The sequence below is a fragment of the Pleurodeles waltl genome, chromosome 4_1, assembly GCF_031143425.1.
Source record: "Pleurodeles waltl isolate 20211129_DDA chromosome 4_1, aPleWal1.hap1.20221129, whole genome shotgun sequence".
NCBI classification, from domain to species: domain Eukaryota; kingdom Metazoa; phylum Chordata; class Amphibia; order Caudata; family Salamandridae; genus Pleurodeles; species Pleurodeles waltl.
In genome coordinates, this window is record NC_090442.1 from 316,687,742 (window position 1) to 316,714,043 (window position 26,302).

The following is a 26,302-nucleotide window of genomic DNA, read 5'->3' on the forward strand; positions in this document are numbered from 1 at the left end:
AATTCCAATAATTACTAGCCATCTTATTATTGTTATAGCACTTGGAGGCTACTTTGCGAAAAGTATGTATCCCTTGACTTCTAAACCAAGAGGAATGTTTTGGTATGACAATAACTATAGAAAGGCAAAAACCAAACTCCTACTAACAATCAAAAGGGGCACCCGCGTGAAGATAGAAGAAACGAGGAAGGAATATAAATCAAATTTGAGTGTAAGCAAAAGGAGATCAATGGAGACCTATTGACCAGAATTGGTCACTAACATGAAAAACTAAGGATTACAGATCTTTTTGGCATCTCCTCACCTATGGCAGTCCTGAATCTAATAGGGACATTTGGTACCTTCCACTCCAGCATGCCCTGTCATAGTACAGAGAGGAACTCTGCAATGATTTATGTACATTCTTTTTTTCTCCCCTCCAAGCACTTTTCTTGTATTGCTTATGGACTGGAGTGTATCTTTTATGTTAATCACAGCTGCTTTCACGGTGCTGCATATAGTTTTTTGTGTGTGTGTATGTGGATTAACTGCTTGCAGTCGCCAGCAGGTAGGTATGGTTAGGACCATGTCTCCTTGGAAAAATCGTTTTTTGACTTGCCTATATCTTTAGCACCGTTTGACAATTTAGAAAAAATCTAGTTTGCCGTACGCAAATTATGCTTTCGATTATTTAGTGTAAATCCATCCAGTAGTTTTGGAGATATTAAAGGGGAAACAAATTTGTATATCTCTGAATACTAACAAGGTTGTGCTGGGAAATGCACAGCTCTGATTGGCTGCCAGCGCTTCAAACCAGGAAGCGTTGGCAGCCATCTTGGGACTCTGCCGAGACCCACAAAAAAGTTTTTAAAAAAACAAAAAAAAAACAATTTTTTTAAAAAAGGCAAGGGGCCAGGGTAGAGTCACCAGGATCCATCAGCCGCCAGAGCTGAAAAACACATTTTTTTTTAACGTTTTCTGGTGAATTTGCATCAATGTCGCTTTTGTGGGTGAAAAAACAAGTGCAAGCTCCCTCGCTTGTTTATTTACAAGCCCCCGGATGGTCCAGGGGGCATTTGCATCTCCTATGCAGGGGGCGGGGTGGCACAGGGGCACCCCCATAGCCCGGGGTGGGCCACTGATTCAGGGTGCCAATGTTAATGTAACGCAGGGGGCCATTTGGCCCCCCTGCAACCTCAGGGACCGCCACTTCCCCGGGGCACTAATCAAAAGTAATGCATGGTGGGGAACCCTCAACCCTGCAGCCCCACAGACTGCCACCTCCCCAGGGCACCAATGTAAATCTAACGCAGGGGCGTACTGCACACCATCTCCCCATGGCATTACTGAATGAGAATGCGGGGGCCACCATGCCACATCACCATATCAAGGGACCACCACCGCCAGGGACTTTAAAAAAAGAATGATGTGAGGCAATTTGGACCCTAGGGACCACAACCTCCCTTGGGCTATTTGCATGTTGGAGGGGGGCCATGTGGCCCCCCCTTCGGAAACCCACAATGGCCCTGGGGAATGCCACCCCCTAGGGCCGGCTCCTGCTATGTCCCAGGGTGCCCACCCCTGGGACATATCTGTTGCTCTGACTTGCTGGGAACTGACAGCTCCCTCAAAGTCAGAGCAAACACGCCACTTGGATGAAGTGAGAGCTGTCAAACAGCTCTCACTTCTTTCGAGCTGAGATTTCCTCTGTTTCCCTGTCTGCAGAGATGCAGGCTGGGAAACAGAGGAAACATTGCTCTCAAAGAGAGGGAGCTGCTTTAGCAGGGGAGCCAGCTGGGGTCCCCTCCGAGGCCGAGGTGGGGAGCCGGCCCCCTTCCCCAAAAATAAAAACATATTTAGGCTGGGCCTCAGGGTATGGGGTCTTTGGGGCCGAGATCGGCCTAGGGAGGGGGGACTTTGCGGCAACCCTCTCCCGAAAAACATTATATAATATTTAGGCTGGGCCCCTTGGGATTTTTTTTTTTTTTTTCAGGCTGTAGGCGTATCTAAATGTTCTGTGAAAAAGTGGGAGAAACACGTTTTGCCCCCTCCTCCCCTTTTCTCAGCCCAGCTTGACAGCTCTCCCCTAAACTTTCAAGACAGAAGCTGGACTGGCAAAGTATAAGTTTTGAAAATTTTGTGAAGGTTCATCAAAAGGCACCAAACTTATCAGCAAAACAAAAAACACTTAAAAAAAACCAAAAAAAACTACTAGGTCCTTACTGTAATTACCTAGTGGGGGCCGTCACTAGGTAATGTGTATATATGTGTGTGTGTATATATGTATATGTGTGTATGTATATGTGTGTGTGTGTGTATATATATATATATATATATATATACGATCACAAAGGTGTCAAATATTATACACAACATTGTGTTGTTACCTTGATTGAGCACAGCACCATAAAATAGGAAGAAATTTGCTTGATAAGAATTTATTTGGACATTGTAAATGTATAACTACGTGTATCATCAGCTTTAGTGCTGTATTAGTTAAGATTTGTGCAGATTATGAGTTATTGATGTTAATTAATTAGTTCAAGATGACTTTATATGGACATATTACACAGTATATGGCATTCCCGCAGCAGATTGGAAAGAAATCGTTACTTCTTTAAAGATATAACCAGACTGCTGACCAAATGAGAATGTAATCAAAGATTTAACAAGGAAAATGATATGTGTTTATGTCTTTAGGGTCTTGTATAATTAGGTAGAATGTAAAGCTATGAAGATATGCATTTTGATACACATCTGGAGATGGCTAGAATGAAAAAGTTGTTGATATGTATTTTTTTTAGATATTTGGATATACCCTCCTAAAGAAGCCTACAGTGAAATGTGCTGAGTGCTGGTCCAAAAAATATAATTGACTGGAAATGTGAAATTTTTATCAGTAAAAAACTTGGCTTTCTGTACAGAATTTGGGTTAAATGTTAATATAAGTCAGACAAGCACAGGCCTTGCCACATCAGTAAAACACCCCTGACATAAATCGAGTTCTAGTTCTTAGATGTGGGAGAAATGTGGACAATATTCACATATCTAACCTTCACCCTGAGCGATAAAAGGCTGATCTGTGAGGACGTTGGGGTGGAGTCTAGCCCTGCAAAGGAAGGGGTGTTTCTAGCCCTGCACGTGGACTCTGACGTAACTGTATAACCTTTCTGACACCAATTATCTTCTGCTAAACAAGTGTAGTAAGAGTTACTGCTGGACCCTCTTCGTAGGGGCTTCAAGTGCTTTCCTATTTTCGAAATGCACTTTTCAAAACATGTTGGATTGACTTTTAAAGCCAGTTAATAACCTGTGAAATAGGAGCTAGCTGCAAAAGCCGTCTGACTACAAGAAAACCTAATTATCACGAACTGCCCGAATTCAATATGAATTTTCTCTGAATGACAAATGTTATGGGGAAGTATATTGCCTTCTATAGGCTTAAGTGGAGGCTAAGGCAGCTGAATGAGGTTGAGGGCTTGGAAGATAGGGTGGGCAGGTAGATATCAGGAGGGGCTAGATGCCCATTCCACAAGATTTAAATTTAAAAGGGTCACAATATTGGCCTGTTTCTGTCTGTTGCAATAGGGCCCTCCGCATATGTGCGGTGTCTTTTTAGGGTTGAGCCGGCGATGCATGCACTTGTGCTTCGCTTGCAAGACACTTTAGGAGTTAGAAAAGGGCTCGGAGACCCGTCCATGTCACGTCAGTGTCTTTCATTGGTTCGTGGGCTTGCCTGTTAAAATCTGCTTGCTTTCATTAGTGGAAGGCACGCATACGTCATGCCTTTTCCGGTGGTTAGCCCTCCTCCAGCGCAGCGACCAAGTACTGAAAACATGCAATGGTCGCTGTTTCCCATCAGGTTTGTGGACTGCTTTTTATCTTTTGTTCGCAGCGCTATCTTGCTTGGCAGAAGTTGAGCGCTTTGCATAACATCGACCCCGTTATATAGTTAATTGCACTTTTGCCGGTTACGTAGATAATTGCACTTTTGCAGATAGGTTTCACTACGAGTTAACTGTAGCAGCGCAATCGCACTGTTTTTTTCCATTCAATGTGGCAAGAAAAATCCGGTTGGGAGTTTACAACTGCTAATAGCTGTAACTCAGAGAAATGCGAGACCCTATTGCATTGCAAATGCTTGTTGTTATCTGCAGACATTTACAGTGCCCTTTAATTCCAGATTTTTCCATTCCATTGATGAGAAGAAACGTTGCAGCCTTCCTGTCTCTCTAGTTTTCAAACATGTCTTGGGTTGGCAGATGTCCCTGTTTACCAGGCAATCACAGGCTCAAATATTGCAGTCATCCTGCATGTCAAAGGTGGGTTCTTAACATAAGTTTTCCATCACTTCTCCTGGTCACGTATTTGGACCTTCCCACATGTAGGACACTATTTTATTGGAAGAAGTGTAATAACGCTTCTGTTCTGGCAAAACCGAAGTACTGGTCTTCAGAAACTAGAACTCTTCATAGGATGCCATGTGGTGGCTGACAGAACTATGACCAACACCCACTGACCATGCCAGAAATCTGAGGATCATCCCAGGCTACAAACTCGACATGACTGCACAAGTCAACACAGTGAGTCCTGCCTGCTTCCTCATCCTATGTATGCTATGAAAGACGTCAAATGGCTGCCACACCACATTAGACGAACCATCACACAAGCACACATCACAAGCTGACTCTACTATGGCAACATAGTCTGCACGAGAATTTCCAAGCAGCTCCTACACATACTCCAGACCATGCAGAATGCCGTCGCAAGACTAATGCTCTACCTCCCAGGCTGCACCCACAGTCCACAGAGCTATGGCGAGTGAGATTTTATCAGGGTGAGCTATTTTTAGTACCTACTAGCCCGGTTTGGCAAGAGAGCACCAGCTGAGGCAAAGAACAGATGTTATGTACAGTAAGAAATTGAACAAGCAATAAAAATGCCTTTAAATCTTCCTTACTTTGCCATATTTGCTGTTCATTCAGACAGGGGTCAAATGTCAACTTATGTCTTCTTATAAATTGCTGCTTATTTTATTGGGAAGGTTGGTGTTTACTTTTCTGACTTGGACTGCAAAGTTGGAGGATTTTTTACCGTGAACTGATTGCTAGTGATGCAGGGCACACAGCATTAAAATAGCTTATAAATGATCTGTTCAGATATTTCAAAATATATTTACGTAATTGGGAAAGCACTTTTGTCTAAGCACTTTTTTTTCTAAGTCTGAAGTTAGATGAAAGCAAAGATTTTAATAGGATCAAACTAAATCAGAATACTTGGTGATGTGCAAATTCTGAATATTTGCTGAAGCATGATATCCACACATTGTTTGTCCGCTACGTAGTTTTATCAGTAAAACTGCATGTCATTGGGAAAGTTTGAGAGCATATCAATGGAAAATGCCTCTGTACATGACAGTCCGCTATCACATCATGCTTTAGTAATATCTTTATTTAAAGTAAGAGTTTAAAAACGAACTGAGAAACATTCTTGCCTCCTTTCTGATGACAAGTCAGGGGTCATGTGTGGGCTATATTTCTATTCCACACAGAGCAAAAGTTTAGTCTATTAAATCAAACAAAAGAGTTTTTGGACAGCGGACATCAGAACTCTCATATTTGAAGGTGCTCTTGTATGTTATAATGAAGAAAAACACGACTGAAATAAAATATCTGCCTAGGACCACACAATTTGAGAAGAGTTTATGGGTCAAGTGTATTACAGTTAGGTCGAGTAGATTATTCAAGTCACTTGAGCTGCAAGTCTGGCATTATTTTTGAGGCCTGACATACATCTCATCCCACCTCAGATAGCTCCACTGGCTACCCATTCGCAAAGGCAGCCAATTCAAACTCCTCACCCACACAAATAAAGCTTTGCACAGCATTGAACCAGCAGACCTGAACAGCTGCATACACTATGACCGGACCACCAGGGCCTACTCTTCGCCTCACTTTCAACACCCACCCCCCCTCCCGCTTTCACGAAAATAGAGCAGGATGTTGCTCGTTTTCAGACATCGCACCCAAAGCATGGTATAATTTCCCACACCACACACATCAGAGCCTCCTCACTTTTTGATTTTCGCAAGAGTCTGAAAACTTGACTCTTCGAATAACCACATGCCTACACACCCGCTTGTGCAGTAGGATACTATCATGGGTGATTAGGGCACTCTACTAATTGACGTAACATAACTTTAGTTGTTCCCTACAAATACCATTGTTTTCCTCACATGAATGGGAGGAATTTTCACCCAAACTTTGATGTTTGCTGGACAATCTGCCAATGAAAATATGGCAGCATTCACATAAGCAATACCATGTGGACTTACCAGTATCCAGTAAGATTGGTAGGTTTCCAGGATCAAATATCGCAACCTCCTACAATGGCGAAAACAAATCTTTGACACCATAGCTTTCTCTCTGGACATGGTTGCTTTCTTTTTTGTTTTTTGTTACCTTTTTTTTTTTTTTAAGGTCTTTTCTGTTCCCCTTTTTCATGTGATAGTCTCAGCCGCACAAGTGAGTTATCTCTTTAATGGGAGAAGAATGGGCACGTATAGATCGTTGGACAGCTGTTCACTTCAAATTCCAGAGTTTTCCCTCACAAACGTGTGAGGAAATTGGGAATCGTTTCTCAAGTTCTATTTTTGTATTTATTGTCAAATGAAAACGCTGGATATTAAAATCGTACAGACAATTTCTCTTTTAAGGTTTTGTTACAGATATCTATAGATCTATTGCCATAGCTCTTGTTAGCAATAGATTAAAAAGAAATACAGAGAAAAATGGGCTTTGCTTCAATTCTATTATGCTATTGACTTTCCTGTGATTATTTATTTTTTTATTTTTTTTTTATGTTTGCAATTACTTGGATAGGCTGTCCATCAAGGCTTTCATTTTGAGGATGCTCAGGTGGCCACTTTATTAAACTGCAGCAGCAGCATGACTCATAGGTTCACACTGACCTCAGATTTATAACTGTACGTGCTTTTCAATAACCATGCTATGATTTATTTAAGAAAAATAGAAAATGCTTAAAATCACATATATTTAATTCAGGCAAACTGTGTAGCTTACCTAACTTAGCTTACCTATCTGCAGCCATACCTATAGCATCTATCTTCAGTATCTAAATGCCCTACTTAACCTAACTTTAACTAACCAACCATACCTACCAATGTATCTAACTTGCCTGTCTTACCAAACCTAACATTCGTAACCCATAGTACATACCAAACTTATTACCACAGCTATTTACCAGCCATACCTACGTACCTTATCATAACCCACCATACTTAACCTACTTTATCTACCATAGCTAAATCCCTTCAGTACCTACCATATCTAACCTAGCATATCTAACCTACCACCCATATATAACCCACTATGCAAAACTTACAATACCAGCCTAGCAAACGCAACCTGTCATTCCTGCCTTACTGTTGTATAGAAAAATACACTGTTCCAAAAGATAACAAACCTATTTACTTTATAGGAAAGCAAGGGCGTAGGGAGTCAGAGATATAACTGATATCAGGAGAGCCCTCAAGCACCCACTAGGGTGACAGGTTTCATCATTGGGCTATCTCCTCGTCAGACCGGTGCTGCAATGTCTGGCGGACCACCCACAAATTGGGATGGTACTAAACCGGAGGCAATTTGCCAGGGTGAAGGTCTGGAATGAAAAACTGACTAAAGCGATAGAGAAGGATGTGTGAGTGAAGGATATTGAGAATAAAATAAAATTGGCACTGAGCCTAAAACATCACTTTAATGAATCAGAGGCAAGGTTCAGGCAAAGATTAAAATCACTCAGAGTCTTACCGGTAATAATGTCCCGCTGTACTCTATAAAGAAGGAAGGGTCTTCTTATTTGTGGTCAACATGTTTCGCGTCTTTTTTTGGTCAAAAAATTATCCAGTGACGCTTCGTCAGGACCCAGAAAACTACTTCTCCTATTCAAAAGATAATCATGAAGTGCTGGAGTGTCACTTACAAACCGAAGACAAATTGTCAAACTCAGTTGGTCAATCAGTCGCCCTGTATGAAAGTAAAAGGCAAGTGCAAATTAGTGCCAACGTGCAAATGTATAGTACAGTGCAATCACAATAAAACTACCCCCAAAGTGCCACATATAAAAATAAATAAATAAAAGGGCTTACCATCCCATATTCGAGCTAGAGCTCTCTAGGACCGCGCTAGCCTCAACCAAGGAGGTATTACTACGTATGAAAACAACACAGTGACAAAGAACTGCACGTCAATATGTACAAGCTAGCTGGTCATAGGGGAGACGCCAAAAAACATAAATTTGATATGGTCACAACAGTCATGAAATAAGACTAGTAATGACCAGAAATCAAGCATCAGTCAATAGGAACTGTTAGCCTAAGAAAATCTTAATTCCTATATGGGTTCAATTTCAACATTAAATGCAGGTGCAAGGTCCCTGTACATAGAGGAGGACTTACTCATGAAGTAGCAAGATGGAGAAAGCCAAGCAGGGGAGGTAAAGTAAGAGGCTGAGAATAGCCTATGTATATATAGTTAGGTATAAGCAGTCTGCAAACAAAGCGCGTTCATCCGTCTAAATATTATGAAAGCAAAAACTGCAACCTAATGAAAAAAAGGGGGTGTAGGGGTGCGAACTTCAGAGCCCCCAAACCTCCAAAGGACTAACTTCAACCATTCCCGTGGTCCAGCAGATCACCTGCCCTGTGCTGCGCACCTGTAGACACTCGAGCGGCGTCTTCGGGCTCTTTATATATGATCGTAGAGGCGCTTCTACTCGTGTCTCGATCCGGAAGCAACCAGCTGGTTTCTCCGGATCGGGGAAATAAAAGAAGGATCCTTATTCTAGCCAGTCGGCCATCTTTAAAAGGGCATGAATGTCCATGTAAATAACAAGGATTATGTCAAACCCCGTGAGAAAATCGACATCGTAGGGTCAATGTAAATTTAAAAACGAGCGCATCAGTGTTATCGGGTACATGTATACAAAAATATATGAGCAAATATAAACGGGCATTGAAGTCAGGCATGGGCACCTAGTATATTAAAGAGGCGGCCATCTTACCAAAGGTAATTTCTAGTCCAAAGCGAAACAAATTTGAAAAAAATGTGCAGTATCAGGATCAACTTGGAATGCAAGCTGATGCAATCCACATGTAGTCACTCAACCAAGTGGGTGGCGTATATCTACACTTAAAAATATGGATATTAAGCTCCCATCCAGGTCCCACTATACAAACAAACTCAGAAAACAGTAGTCCCCACGGAGTGAGGATATTAAGGTATTTTAGTCTTGAGTCATAAAACTGAACAATAGTCATCTGAGAACCTAGAAAAGTAAGGAACCAAAGATAGATGGTGAACAAAAAATTTGTATATGTAGTCTTGAAACTGTAGTCACGGTCTAGAGTGTTAAAGAATTCCAAGGAATCTCATCGTTTAGACCTTCACTATAGGTCTTGAGTCTGAACACCCATCGTTGTTCAATTTTAAATGAGAAGTTGGGATCGTTACTATTGTTTCTCGGCACCTGTAACATAATCCACCACATGTCATCAGGACCATGTTTAGCTTCTAGAAAGTGTGAGCTGAGTTTCGTTGTAATGCGGGAGCATCTGATGTTGCTCCGGTGTTCATTGATACGTTGTTTAACCGGGCGGGTTGTCATCCCAATATATTTAAAATCACAAGGACAAGAAATCAAGTAAATACATTGGCGTGTGTTACAATTGGTATGTTTATTCAAATGCCAGGTACCAAAATGGTCAAGGTCCACTCTATCAATGCGCTTAGTGAGAGGGCAGACATTACAAGAGCCACACGGGTGATGCCCAGTGACCGGAGGTAAGTTCCATAGAGTATTTTGTTTAGCTGAGTCAGAATGTAGGTGAGGGCGAGTGTGGGCAACTAAATCTCGTATATTGGGAGATCTTTTAAAAGCAAACAAGGGCCTCGGGATCTGAATGCCGCCACTCTGTAGGATATTCCATTGTTTATTAATGAGTTTCTTAATAGAGTTGGACATCGGGGTGTACGTAGAAACACATGTCATTCGATTTCTCGGCTCTCTAAGTACAGGTGCCAGTTGGGCATCTTTGTGATTATTCTGAGCTCTTTTGTAAGCAGGATTAATGATCTTTTTAGGATAGCGACGATCAAGGAGTTTCTGTTTAAGATCAAGGGACTGGATGTCAAAAGCTTGGATAGAGCTGCAGTTGCGACGTAGCCTTAGGAATTGGCCAACAGGTAAGTTGTCACGCAGGGCCTTAGGGTGATGGCTATCATACAAAAGTAAACTATTACGATCTGTACTTTTGTGGAAGGTGCTGGTGATAAGTTTGCCATTATCTATCTTAATCACAAGGTCCAGAAAGGAGATTTGTGTAGATGAAGAATGGGCAGTAAATCTCAAGAATGGGTCCAAGGTGTTGACCCAATGTATAAAGTTGTCTATATCTTCGACTGACATGTGTTTCTACGTACACCCCGTTGTCCAACTCTATTAAGAAACTCATTAATAAACAATGGAATATCCTACAGAGTGGCGGCATTCAGATCCCGAGGCCCTTGTTTGCTTTTAAAAGATCTCCCAATATACGAGATTTAGTTGTCCACACTCGCCCTCACCTACATCCTGACTCAGCTAAACAAACTACTCTATGGAACTTACCTCCGGTCATTGGGCATCACCCGTGTGGCTCTTGTGATGTCTGCCCTCTCACTAAGCGCATTGATAGAGTGGACCTTGACCATTTTGGTACCTGGCATTTGAATAAACATACCCATTGTAACACACGCCAATGTATTTTCTTGATTTCTTGTCCTTGTGATTTTAAATATATTGGGATGACAACCCGCCCGGTTAAACAACGTATCAATGAACACCGGAGCAACATCAGATGCTCCCGCATTACAACGAAACTCAGCTCTCACTTTCTAGAAGCTAAACATGGTCCTGATGACATGTGGTGGATTGTGTTATTTAAAATTGAACAAAGATGGGTGTTCAGACTCAAGACCTATAGTGAAGGTCTAAACGATGAGATTCCTTGGAATTCTTTAACACTCTAGACCGTGACTACAGTTTCAAGACTACATATACAAATTTTTTGTTCACCATCTATCTTTGGTTCCTTACTTTTCTAGGTTCTCAGATGACTCATGTTCAGTTTTATGACTCAAGACTAAAATACCTTAATATCCTCACTCCGTGGGGACTACTGTTTTCTGAGTTTGTTTGTATAGTGGGACCTGGATGGGAGCTTAATATCCATATTTTTAAGTGTAGTTATACGCCACCCACTTGGTTGAGTGACTACATGTGGATTGCATCAGCTTGCATTCCAAGTTGATCCTGACACTGCAAATTTTTTTCAAATTTGTTTTGCTTTGGACTAGAAATTACCTTTGGTAAGATGGCCGCCTCTTTAATGTACTAGGTGCCCATGCCTGACTTCAATGCCCGTTTATATTTGCTCATATATTTTTGTATACATGTACCTGATAACACTGATGCGCTCGTTTGAAAATTTACATTTACCCTACGATGTCGATTTTCTCACGGGGTTTGACATTATCCTTGTTATTTACGTGGACATTCATGCCCTTTTAAAGATGGCTCGCGGGCTAGAATAAGGATCTTTCTTTTATTTCCCCGATCCAGAGCAACCAGCTGGTTGCTTCAGGATCGAGACGCGAGTAGAAGCGTCTCTACGATCACATATAAAGAGCCTGAAGACGCCGCTCAAGCGTCTACAGGCGTGCAGCACGGGGCAGGTGATCTGCTGGACCACGGGAACGGTTGAAGTAAGTCCTTTGGAGGTTTGGGGGCTCTTAAGTTCACCCCCCATCCCCCTTTTTGTTCATTAGGTTGCAGTTTTTGCTTTCATAATATTTAGACGGATGAACGCACTTTGTTTGCAGACTGCTTATACCTAACTATATATACATAGGCTATTCTCAGCCTCTTACTTTACCTCCCCTGCTTGGCTTTCTCCATCTTGCTACTTCATGAGTAAGTCCTCCTCTATGTACAGGGACCTTGCACCTGCATTTAATGTTGAAATTGAACCCATATAGGAATTAAGATTTTCTTAGGCTAACAGTTCCTATTGACTGATGTTTGATTTCTTGTCATTACTAGTCTTATTTGATGAATGTTGTGATCATATCAAATTGATATTTTTTGGCGCCTCCTCTATGACCAGCTAGTTTGTACATATTGACGTGCAGTTGTTTGTCACTGTGTTTTTCATACGTAGTAATACCTCCTTGGTTGAGGCTAGCGCGGTCCTAGGGAGCTCTATCTCGAATATGGGATGGTAAGCCCTTTTATTTATTTATTTTTATATGTGGCACTTTGGGGTTGTTTTATTGTGATTGCACTGTTCTAAGTGCTTATTTGCATGTTGGCACTAATTTGTACTTGTCTTTTACTTTCATGCAGGGCGACTGATTGACCAACTGACTTTGACAATTTGTCTTCAGTTTGTAAGTGACACTCCAGCACTTCATGATTATCTTTTGAATAGGAGAAGTAGTTTTCTGGGTCCTGACGAAGCGTCACGGGATCATTTTTTGACCAAAAAAAGACGCAAAACATGTTGACCACAAATAGACAGGATTAGGCATACTACCCTTCCTTCTTTATAGAGCACAGCGGGACATTATTCCCGCTAATACTCTGAATGAGTTTAATCTTGGCCTGAACCTTGCCTCTGATTCATTAAAGTGATGTTTTAGGCTCAGAGGCAGTTTTTTTTTTATTCTCACTCTCCTTCACTCACACATCCTTCTCTATCTCTTTAGTCAGTTTTTCATTCCAGACCTTTACCTGGCAAATTGCCTCTGGTTTACTACCATCCCAGTTTGTGGGTGGTCCACCAGACATTGCAGCACCGGTCTGACGAGGAGATAGCCCAATGATGAAACCTGTCACCCTAGTGGGTGCTTGAGGGCTCTCCTGATATCAGTTATATCTCTGACTCCCTTGCTTTCCTATACAGTAAATAGGTTTGTTGTCTTTTGGAACAGTGTACTTTTCTATATAACAGGTTATTTGGGAGACCGTACACTGGACCAGTAATCTCCCAGTCCCTCTCTTGTATTTAATATTCCTGCCTTACTGCCATTAATACCTACCACACCTAATATCCTTTACCTAACCATACGTAATCTATCGTACCTAACCTACTATGCCTCAAACTTATCATTCTAACATCACTACCATGCATATCTATCAACCATACCTACCAATCATATCTCATGACTACCATACTTAACCTACTTTACCTGACATTACTAACGTACCATACCTATCTTACCTAATTTATCACACTTAACCTACCTCCCATACCCAACCTAACATACCTCCTCTACTTTCCAAACCTGCATATCATACCTACTTAAAATACCTACCATACCTACTTACCTACGATAGCTGTCTACTAGCCCACACCTACCACAACTACTATACATACGTACCTACCATAACTTTAATGCATTACATATCATAACTTGCCTGCTATACCGCACCTACCATATCTGACCTGCCACCCCCAACAGTGTTAGCCTAGCATACCAAACTTACCTTCCACACCTAACCTATCATAATTAAACCTCCCTCCTCTTCTACAGTGCATACATCTTACACCTTCCCAGAGGTGCTGATTTAGTAAAATAAACAGATAAAAAAGACCAGTAATGCCTATAGTTACAGCACAAGATATACTGCTGCCTGCATTGAGGCATGCTCGTTGTTGCATTTGAAAGACATGAACATGTGAATGCAATTTATTCTTTAGAATGGAGAAATCTATAGGCTTTGACAATGCTCTTTTCATTTTGTGAACGTTTGTTCACAGGTTTTTTCTTTCATGTCATTCAGTACTAGTTTATTTGTCTTTATCTACTTTTATGAATGATAAAGCGTTTTGAGTTCAGGTATGAGTTTTTTCACCTCTCTCTCCTGCACTTTGTAAGTGGGTAGAAATTGCAAAACTAGGTAATACTGACTGCAATTTACAAAACTGGAAAAAGTGATGATTTTTTTTTAAAACTATTTCCAAAAGCTGGGGAAAGGCCAACCTAAGCACAACAGTTTGTTAATGTTGTATTTTTAGAAGAAAACCCACACGCTTGCTTGCCATAGCTTGGCTATGTTCTCAGGCCCTTTTAGGGTAAATACGTTCCTTCACAATTCCCAGCATGTGGGGACAAGTCTGGCCTGTACATCATTTGTGGAAAAAAGTAATGAAGGATCCCACCTCAAAAGGCAAAAAAGTGCTAAGCATGGAGGAGAATGCTCCCAGCACTTGTGGGATTAAACCATCTAAAAGGAATTTAACTAAAGTATTGCCTTTCCAAATATATTGTTGCTTAATTTATAGAAATTCAGTGGTCCATATTGCTTAATACCAATAACAAGGGAAATAGTTTGGTTCCAGAAAAAAACAACGTAAAATGTGGTTACAATATTTTGTTCAGTAATTAAATGAATCTCATTTATTTTTGTCATGTTCGAAATGTAGGGCGTGTCGGATCCCAGATAGTGATTCCCCATCGCTGTGACCAGTATGATATTATGTATCTTCGTCCTATGGGTGACCTTGGCCAAATCATCTTTCTGGTAAGGATTTATTCTTTGAAGTAAAGGTCTAAGATATTACACAACATATACATTCTCTGTTTTATGGTAAGACGAGGCAGCATTAAGTGCCAAACTGTCTTAACCACTGTTACTCTGTAATCTGTCAACCTTTCAGTTGTTATCATCATATGAGACCTTGTTTTAAGGACTGTAAATAATGTCACTGCTCCCAAATAGGACCGAATGCATACGTGGAAAAGAATGTTGTTCATTTAATTGCAGCTCTGCAGAGAGCCTGGTACACTTCAGACCAGCAACTCTGCTGCATGTAAACATGCACATGATATATATATGTTCAAGAAATGGTTGGCTATAATTGAAACACATGAGTCATGAAACACAAAAATATCACAACGGGTGCTCACATCCTTGAAAGGATGTGGCTGTACATGTGCCGGACAGATATACTGCTTTTGGACTTCTTCATTTTAGACTTCTCCTCTTTCCCTCACTAGTTTCAAGCACAAATTTAGAAAAGGCCTAACCAGAGACTTTCCAGGGTAAAAAACACAACTCTTGTAGACCTCAGCTGTCCTCTCTTAGAAGGACAGACCTTGAGCTATTACAAGACAGGAAAGAGTAACTTTATTTGGATGTTCCTGAGTGTCAGGGACAGTTGACAGTTAACGGTATGTGAACAGAGAAGCATTTCTCAGAAGTAGACTAGTGAACAGGTATAAGTAAAACTTGTCTGGCACAAAATAATTATGAATTGCATGAAACCGAGAAATTGCATGCACTCAATCCTCCCTTTTGAACTAATATTCAATTATTTGTTCAACTTTCATCTATTTCTATTTTCATCATATCATATTTCATCACAATTATCAACTTGTATGGCCCCTGGTCTTGCCATCATCACCCTCGTAATTTGAGGGCAACATGTAAATGTACGGGCTGACAAACAGTTTGGCAACAAATGTATTAACAGACAACTCCCACCTAATAGGGCAAGTATTATTAGTACCTATTCAAGCTGAAATGCCTACCACACCCCACCGAACCAAATAAGAGTCCTATTTTGTAAAGTTACTAAAACGTAGTGCAGCTTCTTCTACTTTTAGATTAGCTATTCCCACAGATGTTTCGTTAATTGTTGTCTTCAGCAATCTACCCATTCTCTTGATCTTCAAAGGATAAAAGAAACACTTTACAAGGTCAGAAACTCTTTCTCCTGCTGAATTTTCTTTTGTTTTTCCCTTCCTCCCCTCACTCTTTTAAGATCCACCATTCAATATTTCATATTGTCTCTACTGTGATGTCTGACACAGGAAATACAATTCCAAGGTAGCAAGTACTTGCCCAGTTTAAAGGTAGCCAGGTATAGATTTTCACTCCACATATCCAATAGATTTTCCCCTGCATATAAAGGTATGCTAGGCCATTAACTATTGCCAAGTGAAAATGTAGTTTTACATACACTGCCCCCCCACTGTGACCGGCTTTTGTAATGTTTGTGACTTGTTGGCATGTAGACATAATTTACCTTGAGTGTTAGCTGCTATCATAAGATATGAAAGATTGGTGTCTTCTATTTCTGAGTTATTTAGCCACATAAAGAAATCCCTACATCTCCTAGACATGGTAGTAAAATTTAGCAAACCTCTGTGTGCTGAATTCTCCACTGTACTATCAAATGGCTTCTGTAAATAATTACTACAACCAGATGTAATCACCTTTTCTCAATATAGGTTACATAAGTTAATTTGTTTGCTTCTTAGAACCCAAGTAATAACCATTTTATATATAATAAAACATAAATCTTCGTATAACCAAGGAAGATGTAAGAAATGTTTTTTTTTATTTTTTTTTTTATACTGTTGTTGGGAGTTTCAAGCATATCCAACAGTCTGAAACATTCATTTTCTTGTGATAAGCATTCATAGTCTGTATAGCTGCATTGTCTTTATATTCCTTATGATGGTGATCATTGACATCTTGTAATACAGGAGATGATGTAGGCAATATAACAGGCATTAATATTTCCTCGAGGAATATGGCACAACTTACAAAGCAACACCTCAAAAATGCTAATATTATAATATAAGCAGGTTTTGTATACATTTTCCTTTTAAGTTCTTACTCACACAAAGATCGTTAAGGCCAAGGGGATGCCACCGCCAACAGACCAGGGCTTAACCCATCGAAAAGAAGGTGACCAAACATCGGCACCGAAAAAGGCCAAAGAATTGCCGAAGACATCCGACTCCGGTCGAGATTAAGGCTCCGAACGATCTCTGCACCGAGAGTTCGACTCACCCAAGGTGAGAAAAGTAACGTCGGAACCGAAAAATACTTTATCGGAAGCATCGGTACCGAAAAAAGCGGCTTCGCAACCGAAAAGAAGCTCTTACACAGAAGAGCACGGACTTTCCAGCCAAATGCATACACACGGATTTGAGCAGGAAATAAGTATGGTGGAACCAGACCATACCCAAAGGAGGTTGCATATCCAGAAAGAGGCTGGAAAAATACAAACTCTTCCTCCAATTAAAACCAAGAGAAAGCTGGCATTTCATGAGTCAGAAATGCAGCCGAAGGCAAAGGTGGCAAGAGATAAAACCCCACTATCAAGGTTTTCGCCACAACCTTCTCCACTACACTCACCACAGCTGTCCCCGGTAACAACACCTCCGATGCAGTCACCTATTAATACAGGGATGACACAGGATGACCCGGATGCATGGGACTCATATGATGCTCCGGTATCAGACAACAGCCCAGATTGTTACCCAACAAGTCCGCCACCTCCAGAGGACAGTACTGCATATACGCAGGTACTATCAAGGGCAGCAACATTCCACAATGTAGCAATGCATTCAGAGCCAATAGAAGATGATTTCCTATTCAACACCTTGGCACCCACCCACAATTCATACCAGAGTCTGCCAATGCTCCCGGCATGCTCAAGCACGCAAAACAGGTCTTCCAAGACCCAGTTAAAGGAAGGGCTATCACGCCTAGGGTGGAGAAAAAATACAAACCTCCCCCAACGGACCCTGTGTTTATAACACAGCAACTTACACCAGACTCGGTGGTTGTAGGAGCAGCAAGAAAGAGGGCAAACTCTCAATCGTCAGGAGACGCACCACCGCCTGACAAAGAGAGTAGGAAGTTTGATGCAGTGGGCAAACGTGTGGCAGCGCAGGCAGCCAATCAATGGCGGACCGCAAACTCACAAGCCCTGCTGGCTCGCTACGACAGGGCACACTGGGACGAGATGCAACACATTATACAGCACTTGTCCAAAGAACACCAAAAGCGTGCCCAACAGGTTGTGGAAGAAGGACAAGCAATATCCAATAACCAAATAAGGTCAGCGTTAGACTCTGCAGACACAGCGGCACGAACAGTCAACACTGCGGTAACCATTCGCAGGTATGCATGGTTACGACGCTCGGGCTTCAAACCAGAAATTCAACAAGCTGTGTTAAACATGCCTTTTAACCAAGAACAATTGTCTGGGCCGGAAGTGGGCACAGCAATTGAAAAATTAAAGAAGGACACGGACACGGCCAAAGCCATGGGCCCGCTCTACTCCCCACAGAACAGAGGCGCATTTAGAAAGCCACAGTTGAGAGGGGGGTTTCGAATGCAAACACCAGAGCCTTCCACCTCACAAACCAGACCTACCTATCAGGGACGGTACCAGAGAGGAGGGTTTTGTGGCTCATACAGAGGTGGACAATTCCCAAGAGGAAGGGGAAAATTTCAAACACCTAAGACAAGTCAACCCAAACAGTGACTTCAATGTCACAAAACCCCAACACTTAACACCAGTGGGGGGGAGACTTACCACATACTACCAAAACTGGACACACATAACTACGGACGCATGGGTCCTAGCCATTATCCAACATGGTTATTGCATAGAATTCTTAAATGTTCCGCCAGATGTGCCCCCAAGGACACACAATATGTCCAAACAACACTTAGACCTATTACAACTAGAGGTCCAAGCATTATTACAAAAACAAGCAATAGAGTTAGTACCCAAACATCAGAAAGGAACAGGTGTCTACTCACTATATTTCCTAATTCCAAAAAAGGACAAAATGTTAAGACCTATATTAGATCTCAGAACACTGAATCTCTTCATCAAGTCAGATCACTTTCACATGGTAACACTTCAAGACGTGGTTCCCTTATTAAAAAAAGAGGACTACATGTCAACTTTAGATCTCAAGGATGCCTACTTTCACATACCCATACATCCTTCCCACAGAAAATACTTAAGGTTTGTAATACACGGCATACACTATCAATTCAAAGTGTTACCGTTCAGGATAACAACAGTCCCAAGGGTATTTACAAAATGCCTTGCAGTAGTAGCCGCTCACATAAGGAGACAGCACATGCACGTATTCCCTTACTTAGATGACTGGCTAATAAAAACCAGCACTCAACAACAGTGTCTTCTTCACACGCAATATGTTATAGAAACTCTCCACAAACTAGGATTTTCTATAAATTACCAGAAATCACATCTGCATCCATCCCAGATACAACAATACTCGGGAGCAACACTCAACACACACAAAGCGATTGCCACTCAAAGTCCGCAAAGGGTACAAGCGTTCCAAAATACAGCATTAAACATACAGCCAAACCAACACTACCAAGTGAGGTTTGTAATGAAACTTCTAGGCATGATGTCTTCATGCATAGCCATTGTCCCAAACGCAAGATTACACCTGCGGCCCTTACAACAGTGCCTAGCAAAACAATGGACACAAGCACAGGGTCAACTCCAAGATCTAGTGTTGGTAGACCGCCAGACACACTTCTCGCTTCAATGGTGGAACCCTATAAATTTAAACCAAGGGCGGCCATTCCAAGACCCAGTGCCTCAATACGTGATCACAACAGATGCTTCCATGATGGGGTGGGGAGCACACCTCAACAAGCACAGCATACAGGGACAATGGGACAATCAACAGAAACAACTTCACATAAATCATTTAGAACTGTTGGCAGTGTTTCTAGCATTGAAATCATTTCAACCACTAATAGCCCACAAACACATTCTTGTCAAACCGACAACATGACAACAATGTATTACCTCAACAAACAAGGAGGGACACACTTGTCACAACTGTGTCTCTTAGCACAGAAAATTTGGCATTGGGCAATTCACAGTCGCCTAATAGCACAATACATCCCAGGCATTCAAAACCAGTTAGCCGACAATCTCAGTCGAGATCACCAACAAACATACGAATGGGAAATTCATCCCCAGATCCTACAAGATTACTTTCTATGCTGGGGAACACCAAAAATAGACCTATTCGCAACAAAAGAAAACGCAAAATGCCAAAACTTTGCATCCAGGTACCCACACCCTCAGTCCAAGGGCAAAGCGTTGTGGATCAGTTGGTCAGGTATATTTGCTTACGCTTTTCCCCCTCTCCCACTCATTCCTTATCTGGTAAACAAACTGAGTCAAAACAGACTCAAACTAATACTCATAGCACCAACTTGGGCTCACCAACCGTGCTACCAAACACTGCTGAACCTATCAGTAGTACCTCACGTCAAATTACCAAACAGGCCAGATCTGTTAACTCAACACAAACAACAGATCAGACACCCGAATCCAGCATCGCTCAATCTAGCAATCTGGCTCCTGAAGTCTTAGAATTTGGACACTTAGACCTTACACAAGAATGTATGGACATCATTAAACAAGCTAGGAAACCTACTACAAGACATTGTTATGCAAACAAATGGAAAAGATTTGTTTACTACTGCCACAATAATCAAATTCAACCACTACATGCTTCCGCAAAGAACATTGTAAATTACTTATTACACTTACAAAAGTCTAAACTAGCATTCTCTTCTATTAAAATACATCTCACAGCAATATCTGCCTATCTGCAGATTACACATTCAACATCGCTTTTTAGAATCCCAGTTATCAAAGCATTTATGGAGGGATTAAAGAGAATCATACCACCGAGAACACCACCAGTACCTTTGTGGAACCTTAATATTGTATTAACACGACTCATGGGACCACCATTTGAACCCATGCACTCTTGTGAAATGCAATACTTAACTTGGAAGGTAGATTTCCTAATAGCGATCACATCTCTTAGAAGGGTAAGTGAGATACAAGCATTCACTATACAAGAACGCTTTATACAAATACATAAACATAAAGTGGTTCTCCGTACAAATCCCAAATTCTTACCAAAGGTTATATCACCATTCCACCTAAACCAAACAGTGGAACTCCCAGTCTTCTTTCCACAACCAGACTCCGTAGCCGAAAGAGCCTTACATACATTAGACATAAAAAGAGCACTAATGTATTACATTGACAGAACAAAACAGTTTCGCACAACAAAACAATTGTTTGTAGCCTTCCAAAAACCTCATGCAGGAAATCCTATATCCAAGCAAGGCATTGCCAGATTGATAGTAAAATGTATTCAAACTTGCTATATTAAAGCAAAAAGAGATCTACCTATTACACCAAGAGCGCATTCCACTAGGAAAAAAGGCGCCACAATGGCTTTTCTAGGAAATATACCTATGACAGAAATTTGTAAGGCAGAAACATGGTCTACGCCTCATACATTCACAAAACATTACTGTGTAGATGTGTTAACAACACAACAAGCCACAGTAGGACAGGCTGTATTACGAACATTATTTCAAACAACTTCAACTCCTACAGGCTAGGCCACCGCTTTTGTGGAGATTACTGCTTATTAGTCTATGCACAGCATGTGTATCTTCAGCTACACATGCCATCGAACGGAAAATGTCACTTACCCAGTGTACATCTGTTCGTGGCATGAGACGCTGCAGATTCACATGCGCCCTCCCGCCTCCCCGGGAGCCTGTAGCCGTTATAAGTTGAATGAAAATTGTAAATTTGTAAATAAATACTATTTTAATACACATTATGTACATACATACTTACTCCATTGCATGGGCACTTTTAGTATATTCACAACTCCTACCTCACCCTCTGCGGGGAAAACAATCTTAAGATGGAGTCGACGCCCATGCGCAATGGAGCCGAAAGGGAGGAGTCCCTCTGTCTCGTGACTCAAAAAGACTTCTTCGAAGAAAAACAACTTGTAACACTCCGAGACCAACACTAGATGGCGGGATAATGCACAGCATGTGAATCTGCAGCGTCTCATGCCATGAACAGATGTACACTGGGTAAGTGACATTTTCCATATATATATATATATATATATATGCCAAATATCGCTTTCCTATACTGAACTCACAATGTATTTGAGGAGATGTGTGGGTGGAAAAAGGGACTGGCCCACTCTGCCACCAACATAATGTATTTATTGCCTGTAACCCCAAGATTTATAAGGAGAGATCTGAAATTTGGTGTGTAAGTTGACAAAGGTTTTTAATACTCCAGTATTAGTCCTCCACTATGCCTAACCTCCTGTTAGACTGCTCAGGCCAACAAAGGGGCTTCTCATCAATTAGAAAACCTGCATTGTTTTATTAAAGTGTACCTGCATAAGTACATCTGCACACTCCTCATTTCTTGAATGAATGAAGATTTGTAGAGTGCACAACTATAACCTGTAACAAGATGTACCACCTCTAAGAAACAGAAGGGATAAGGGACTATGGAGCAGAGAAAAGGTACTTTTACCAAAGGTTTTCAGAAAGCGGAGGGATTTTCCAGACAACTCATTGATAAAGGAATTATATGGCATCCTTTCGATATAACCAAAGTGAAGACAGTGCTTTCTACTGTGGACTGCATGATCTTCAGAATGATCAGTAGTTGGACCTTTGTTAACCGAAGGAAGAGGGGGATTGTAGAAATTGTTCGTTTTTTGTTTTTTTTCGATAGGTCGAGGCATGGTCAGAGACTGCTTTGTGGCATGGAGGAAGTGTTTTAAAGATTCTGCATTTTTACATAGGTAGTCAAAGTAATGATTTTAGGTGGGCAGAAATTTGAGATTGTCGGTTCAGACTAAGAATCAGTTTGGGAGTTGAATTCTGAATGGATTATTTTAGGGAATGTGTGGTCAGGGAGGTATGGACATAAATAATTATAGTAGTCCAGATGAGACATAATGAGTGACTGGACCACTGACATGTAACAGTTAGAGGGAAGAAAGAGCAAAACTTTGTGAAGGATCCTTAACAGAAGAATGCAAAATGTTGGGACTTCATTAATTTGCAAGGCAAAACATAGCTTATCTAACAATCAAACAGGATGCCACATTTGTGTGTGGATAAAATAGAGACTGATGGAGAACCAATAGCTGGCTAAAAATAATTTGCAGTGAGGATTTACCAAACAGAAGACTTGCAGTTTTGACAAAGTTAAGATATGTATGAAACCACCCTGGCATGGGACATCAGATTTAAAGACATAGAAGGAGGGGTCTTCAGATGATACTAGACTTCCTGAATACCTGCGTTAGAGTCAAGCTATGATAACTGATGTGCTAAATGGTATAATTCCATGTTTGGTAATTAGAGGCCTCCTGGGGTACAATATACGTTTAACTTTATTTTGAGGCTAAGTTCCCTTCCGACAGAAGTGAAAGCTTTAATTCAGCCGTCAGTTTTTTTTTTTATATGACTGTTAACAATAGGGATTGTTAGCATGCCTGTTAGTTAATTATAGAGTGGTGCTAAATACATCTTTAGCACCCATCTGCACCCAACTCCAGAAAGACAGTGCAGCCTAGACCTCTTAGAGAAATCATTGCCAGTCTTGACTATCACAACTTTCAGATGAGATGATGCTATTTTGAACAAACGTCTATTAAAAAATAAACATAGGTATTTAAGCTTACCTGTCAACCCTTTGAAGATATATCCTTCTATAGCTGCCTGTAGAGTTGATCTTATATCCTGAAAAAAACTAGCTATCCTCTGTTAAACACATCACGCAGAGTACATATGGTCTGGTTTCAGTCAGAGTAAGAAGCATGTCAGCATAAAGCGTAATCTTGTAGTCCTGTCCAGGTATTGTCATTCCTTTAATTAGATTTGGTTTTCCTTGCAGCTGCAGAGGGTAAAATGCCAGGGTTAGTACAATCCTGTTTAGGGCCATTACATGTAGCACACATATCGGAAAGTAATCCCAATGTAAGAATCCTTTCATAAATTAGTTTTTTGATTGGTCCGCAGGGCTTTCCACCTTGAATCAGTGATGCTGCATTTCAGCTTGATGCATGGATTTAATGATTTTTATGAGTCCTTGTGGGGGGGGGGGAAACTACAAATTTGTGGCTGCATTTTGATATTATAGACATATTGTGCCTCTTCAAAAAACAGGAATCTGGTTTAAAAAGAGTGTTCCAGGTTACTTTCATTCCTCTGGCTCTTTCACTTTGTTGCTCAGAACTTGCAGTATAGATATAAATGCTGCAACATTTGTAGATGGGTCTTTGTGAGACTTCTCAATGTCTTTCCAATGCTGTTAATCACATACTTAGTCATCAGTTGTATTTCTGCAGATCTGTTAGCTCAGAGAGAAATGGCATGCTTCATAGAAGAGCTGTCACATTTTCTCCTCAAGGCTGACTTTTATTTATATGTGAAATTATATTTTTGTGTTGTCTCTACGGTAACAGGAATGGAATCCAAAGGATCTTGATAGCACTCGAAGAGCCCTGGAGAACTCGAACGTTGTCATCAATCTTGTTGGAAGAGAATGGGAAACAAGGTGATTTGTTTACTTCTAGTTTTAAAACACTTTAATTTTTAAAAGCAACCACTCACTTGTTGGCAAAAAATTAAGAGACGTTTCCCTCACTGCCTTACAGCATGTAGAAAATTATAGTGTTCTGTGAAATCCACCACAGTTGATGTTGACCCATGTTCTACATAGCTAATCAAAGACGCTATGACAACTCTTCTACCAGAGATCTTCAAAGACTTAGACACTTGGCAAAAATTATATGCCCCACCAAAGCCGTTTAAGGCTTGAGCAAAGTGGGCAATTGCCCAGGGCGCTCAGCTTACTAGCGATACCCTGGTAAAGTGATCTGAACAATGAGAAATCGTGTGCATACTTCACCAAAGCTTAGTGTTAATGCTTTGTTTGCTCAACCGTGATCTTTGTCATATGGTTCACTCCATACTTAACTCCATTTCTGTCTGACCACTTACTCTTTGCCTCTGTCTTTCTGTATCAGTAGATCTGTGTATCTGTTTCCCCTTTCTCTATCTCACTCCTATACCTCAATTTTGCCAACCTAACCTCTGTCTCAGTACATCTTTCTCTAACTCATCTCACTTTTTCTCTCACAACCTCCCCTCTGTCTCCACAATCCCCTGTTCTTACCTCTACACCTCTAATTATCTGACATGTCCATTTCTACTTTCTCTCTACATCACCCCTTTCCTTTCACCTAACAGCTGTTTACATTATTCCTTTATGTAAATCTCCTTTGTCCTCTGCCAGTCTTTTCTCTTTTACCTCATCTCTCTATTTCTCGCTAGCCCACCTTCAGTCCTCTCCATAATTCACCTGTAAGGAAATGCCTCCTTGGCATGGTTGCCCCCTGACTTTTTGCCTTTGCTGATGCTATGTTTACAATTGAAAGTGTGCTGAGGCCTGCTAACCAGGCCCCAGCACCAGTGTTCTTTCCCTAACCTGTACTTTTGTATCCACAATTGGCAGACCCTGGCATCCAGATAAGTCCCTTGTAACTGGTACTTCTAGTACCAAGGGCCCTGATGCCAAGGAAGGTCTCTAAGGGCTGCAGCATGTCTTATGCCACCCTGGAGACCTCTCACTCAGCACAGACACACTGCTTGCCAGCTTGTGTGTGCTAGTGAGAACAAAACGAGTAAGTTGACATGGCACTCCCCTCAGGGTGCCATGCCAGCCTCTCACTGCCTATGCAAGTATAGGTCAGCCACCCCTCTAGCAGGCCTTACAGCCCTAAGGCAGGGTGCACTATACCATAGGTGAGGGTACCAGTGCATGAGCATGGTACCCCTACAGTGTCTAAACAAAACCTTAGACATTGTAAGTGCAGGGTAGCCATAAGAGTATATGGTCTGGGAGTCTGTTTTGCACGAACTCCACAGCACCATAATGGCTACACTGAAAACTGAGAAGTTTGGTATCAAACTTCTCAGCACAATAAATGCACACTGATGCCAGTGTACATTTTATTGCAAAATACACCCCAGAGGGCACCTTAGAGGTGCCCCCTGAAACTTAACCGACTGTCTGTGTAGGCTGACTAGTTCCAGCAGCCTGCCACACTAGAGACATGTTGCTGGCCCCATGGGGAGAGTGCCTTTGTCACTCTGAGGCCAGTAACAAAGCCTGCACTGGGTGGAGATGCTAACACCTCCCCCAGGCAGGAGCTGTAACACCTGGCGGTGAGCCTCAAAGGCTCACCCCTTTGTCACAGCACCGCAGGACACTCCAGCTAGTGGAGTTGCCCGCCCCCTCCGGCCCCGGCCCCCACTTTTGGCGGCAAGGCCAGAGAAAATAATGAGAATAACAAGGAGGAGTCACTGGCCAGTCAGGACAGCCCCTAAGGTGTCCTGAGCTGAGGTGACTCTAGCTTTTAGAAATCCTCCATCTTGCAGATGGAGGATTCCCCCAATAGGGTTAGGATTGTGACCCCCTCCCCTTGGGAGGAGGCACAAAGAGGGTGTACCCACCCTCAGGGCTAGTAGCCAT

General features: G+C 41.5%; 1 protein-coding gene across 1 annotated transcript in view; it reads left to right on the forward strand.

Annotated features, from left to right (window-relative positions):
* Positions 1-26,302, forward strand: part of NDUFA9 (NADH:ubiquinone oxidoreductase subunit A9) — a 164,243-nt gene that overhangs the window by 41,329 nt on the left and 96,612 nt on the right. The window contains exons 3-4 of the mRNA XM_069228426.1: positions 14,525-14,622; positions 24,231-24,322. Of these exons, the coding sequence (XP_069084527.1) occupies positions 14,525-14,622; positions 24,231-24,322 (190 nt within the window). The remainder of the gene's footprint in view (positions 1-14,524; positions 14,623-24,230; positions 24,323-26,302) is intronic.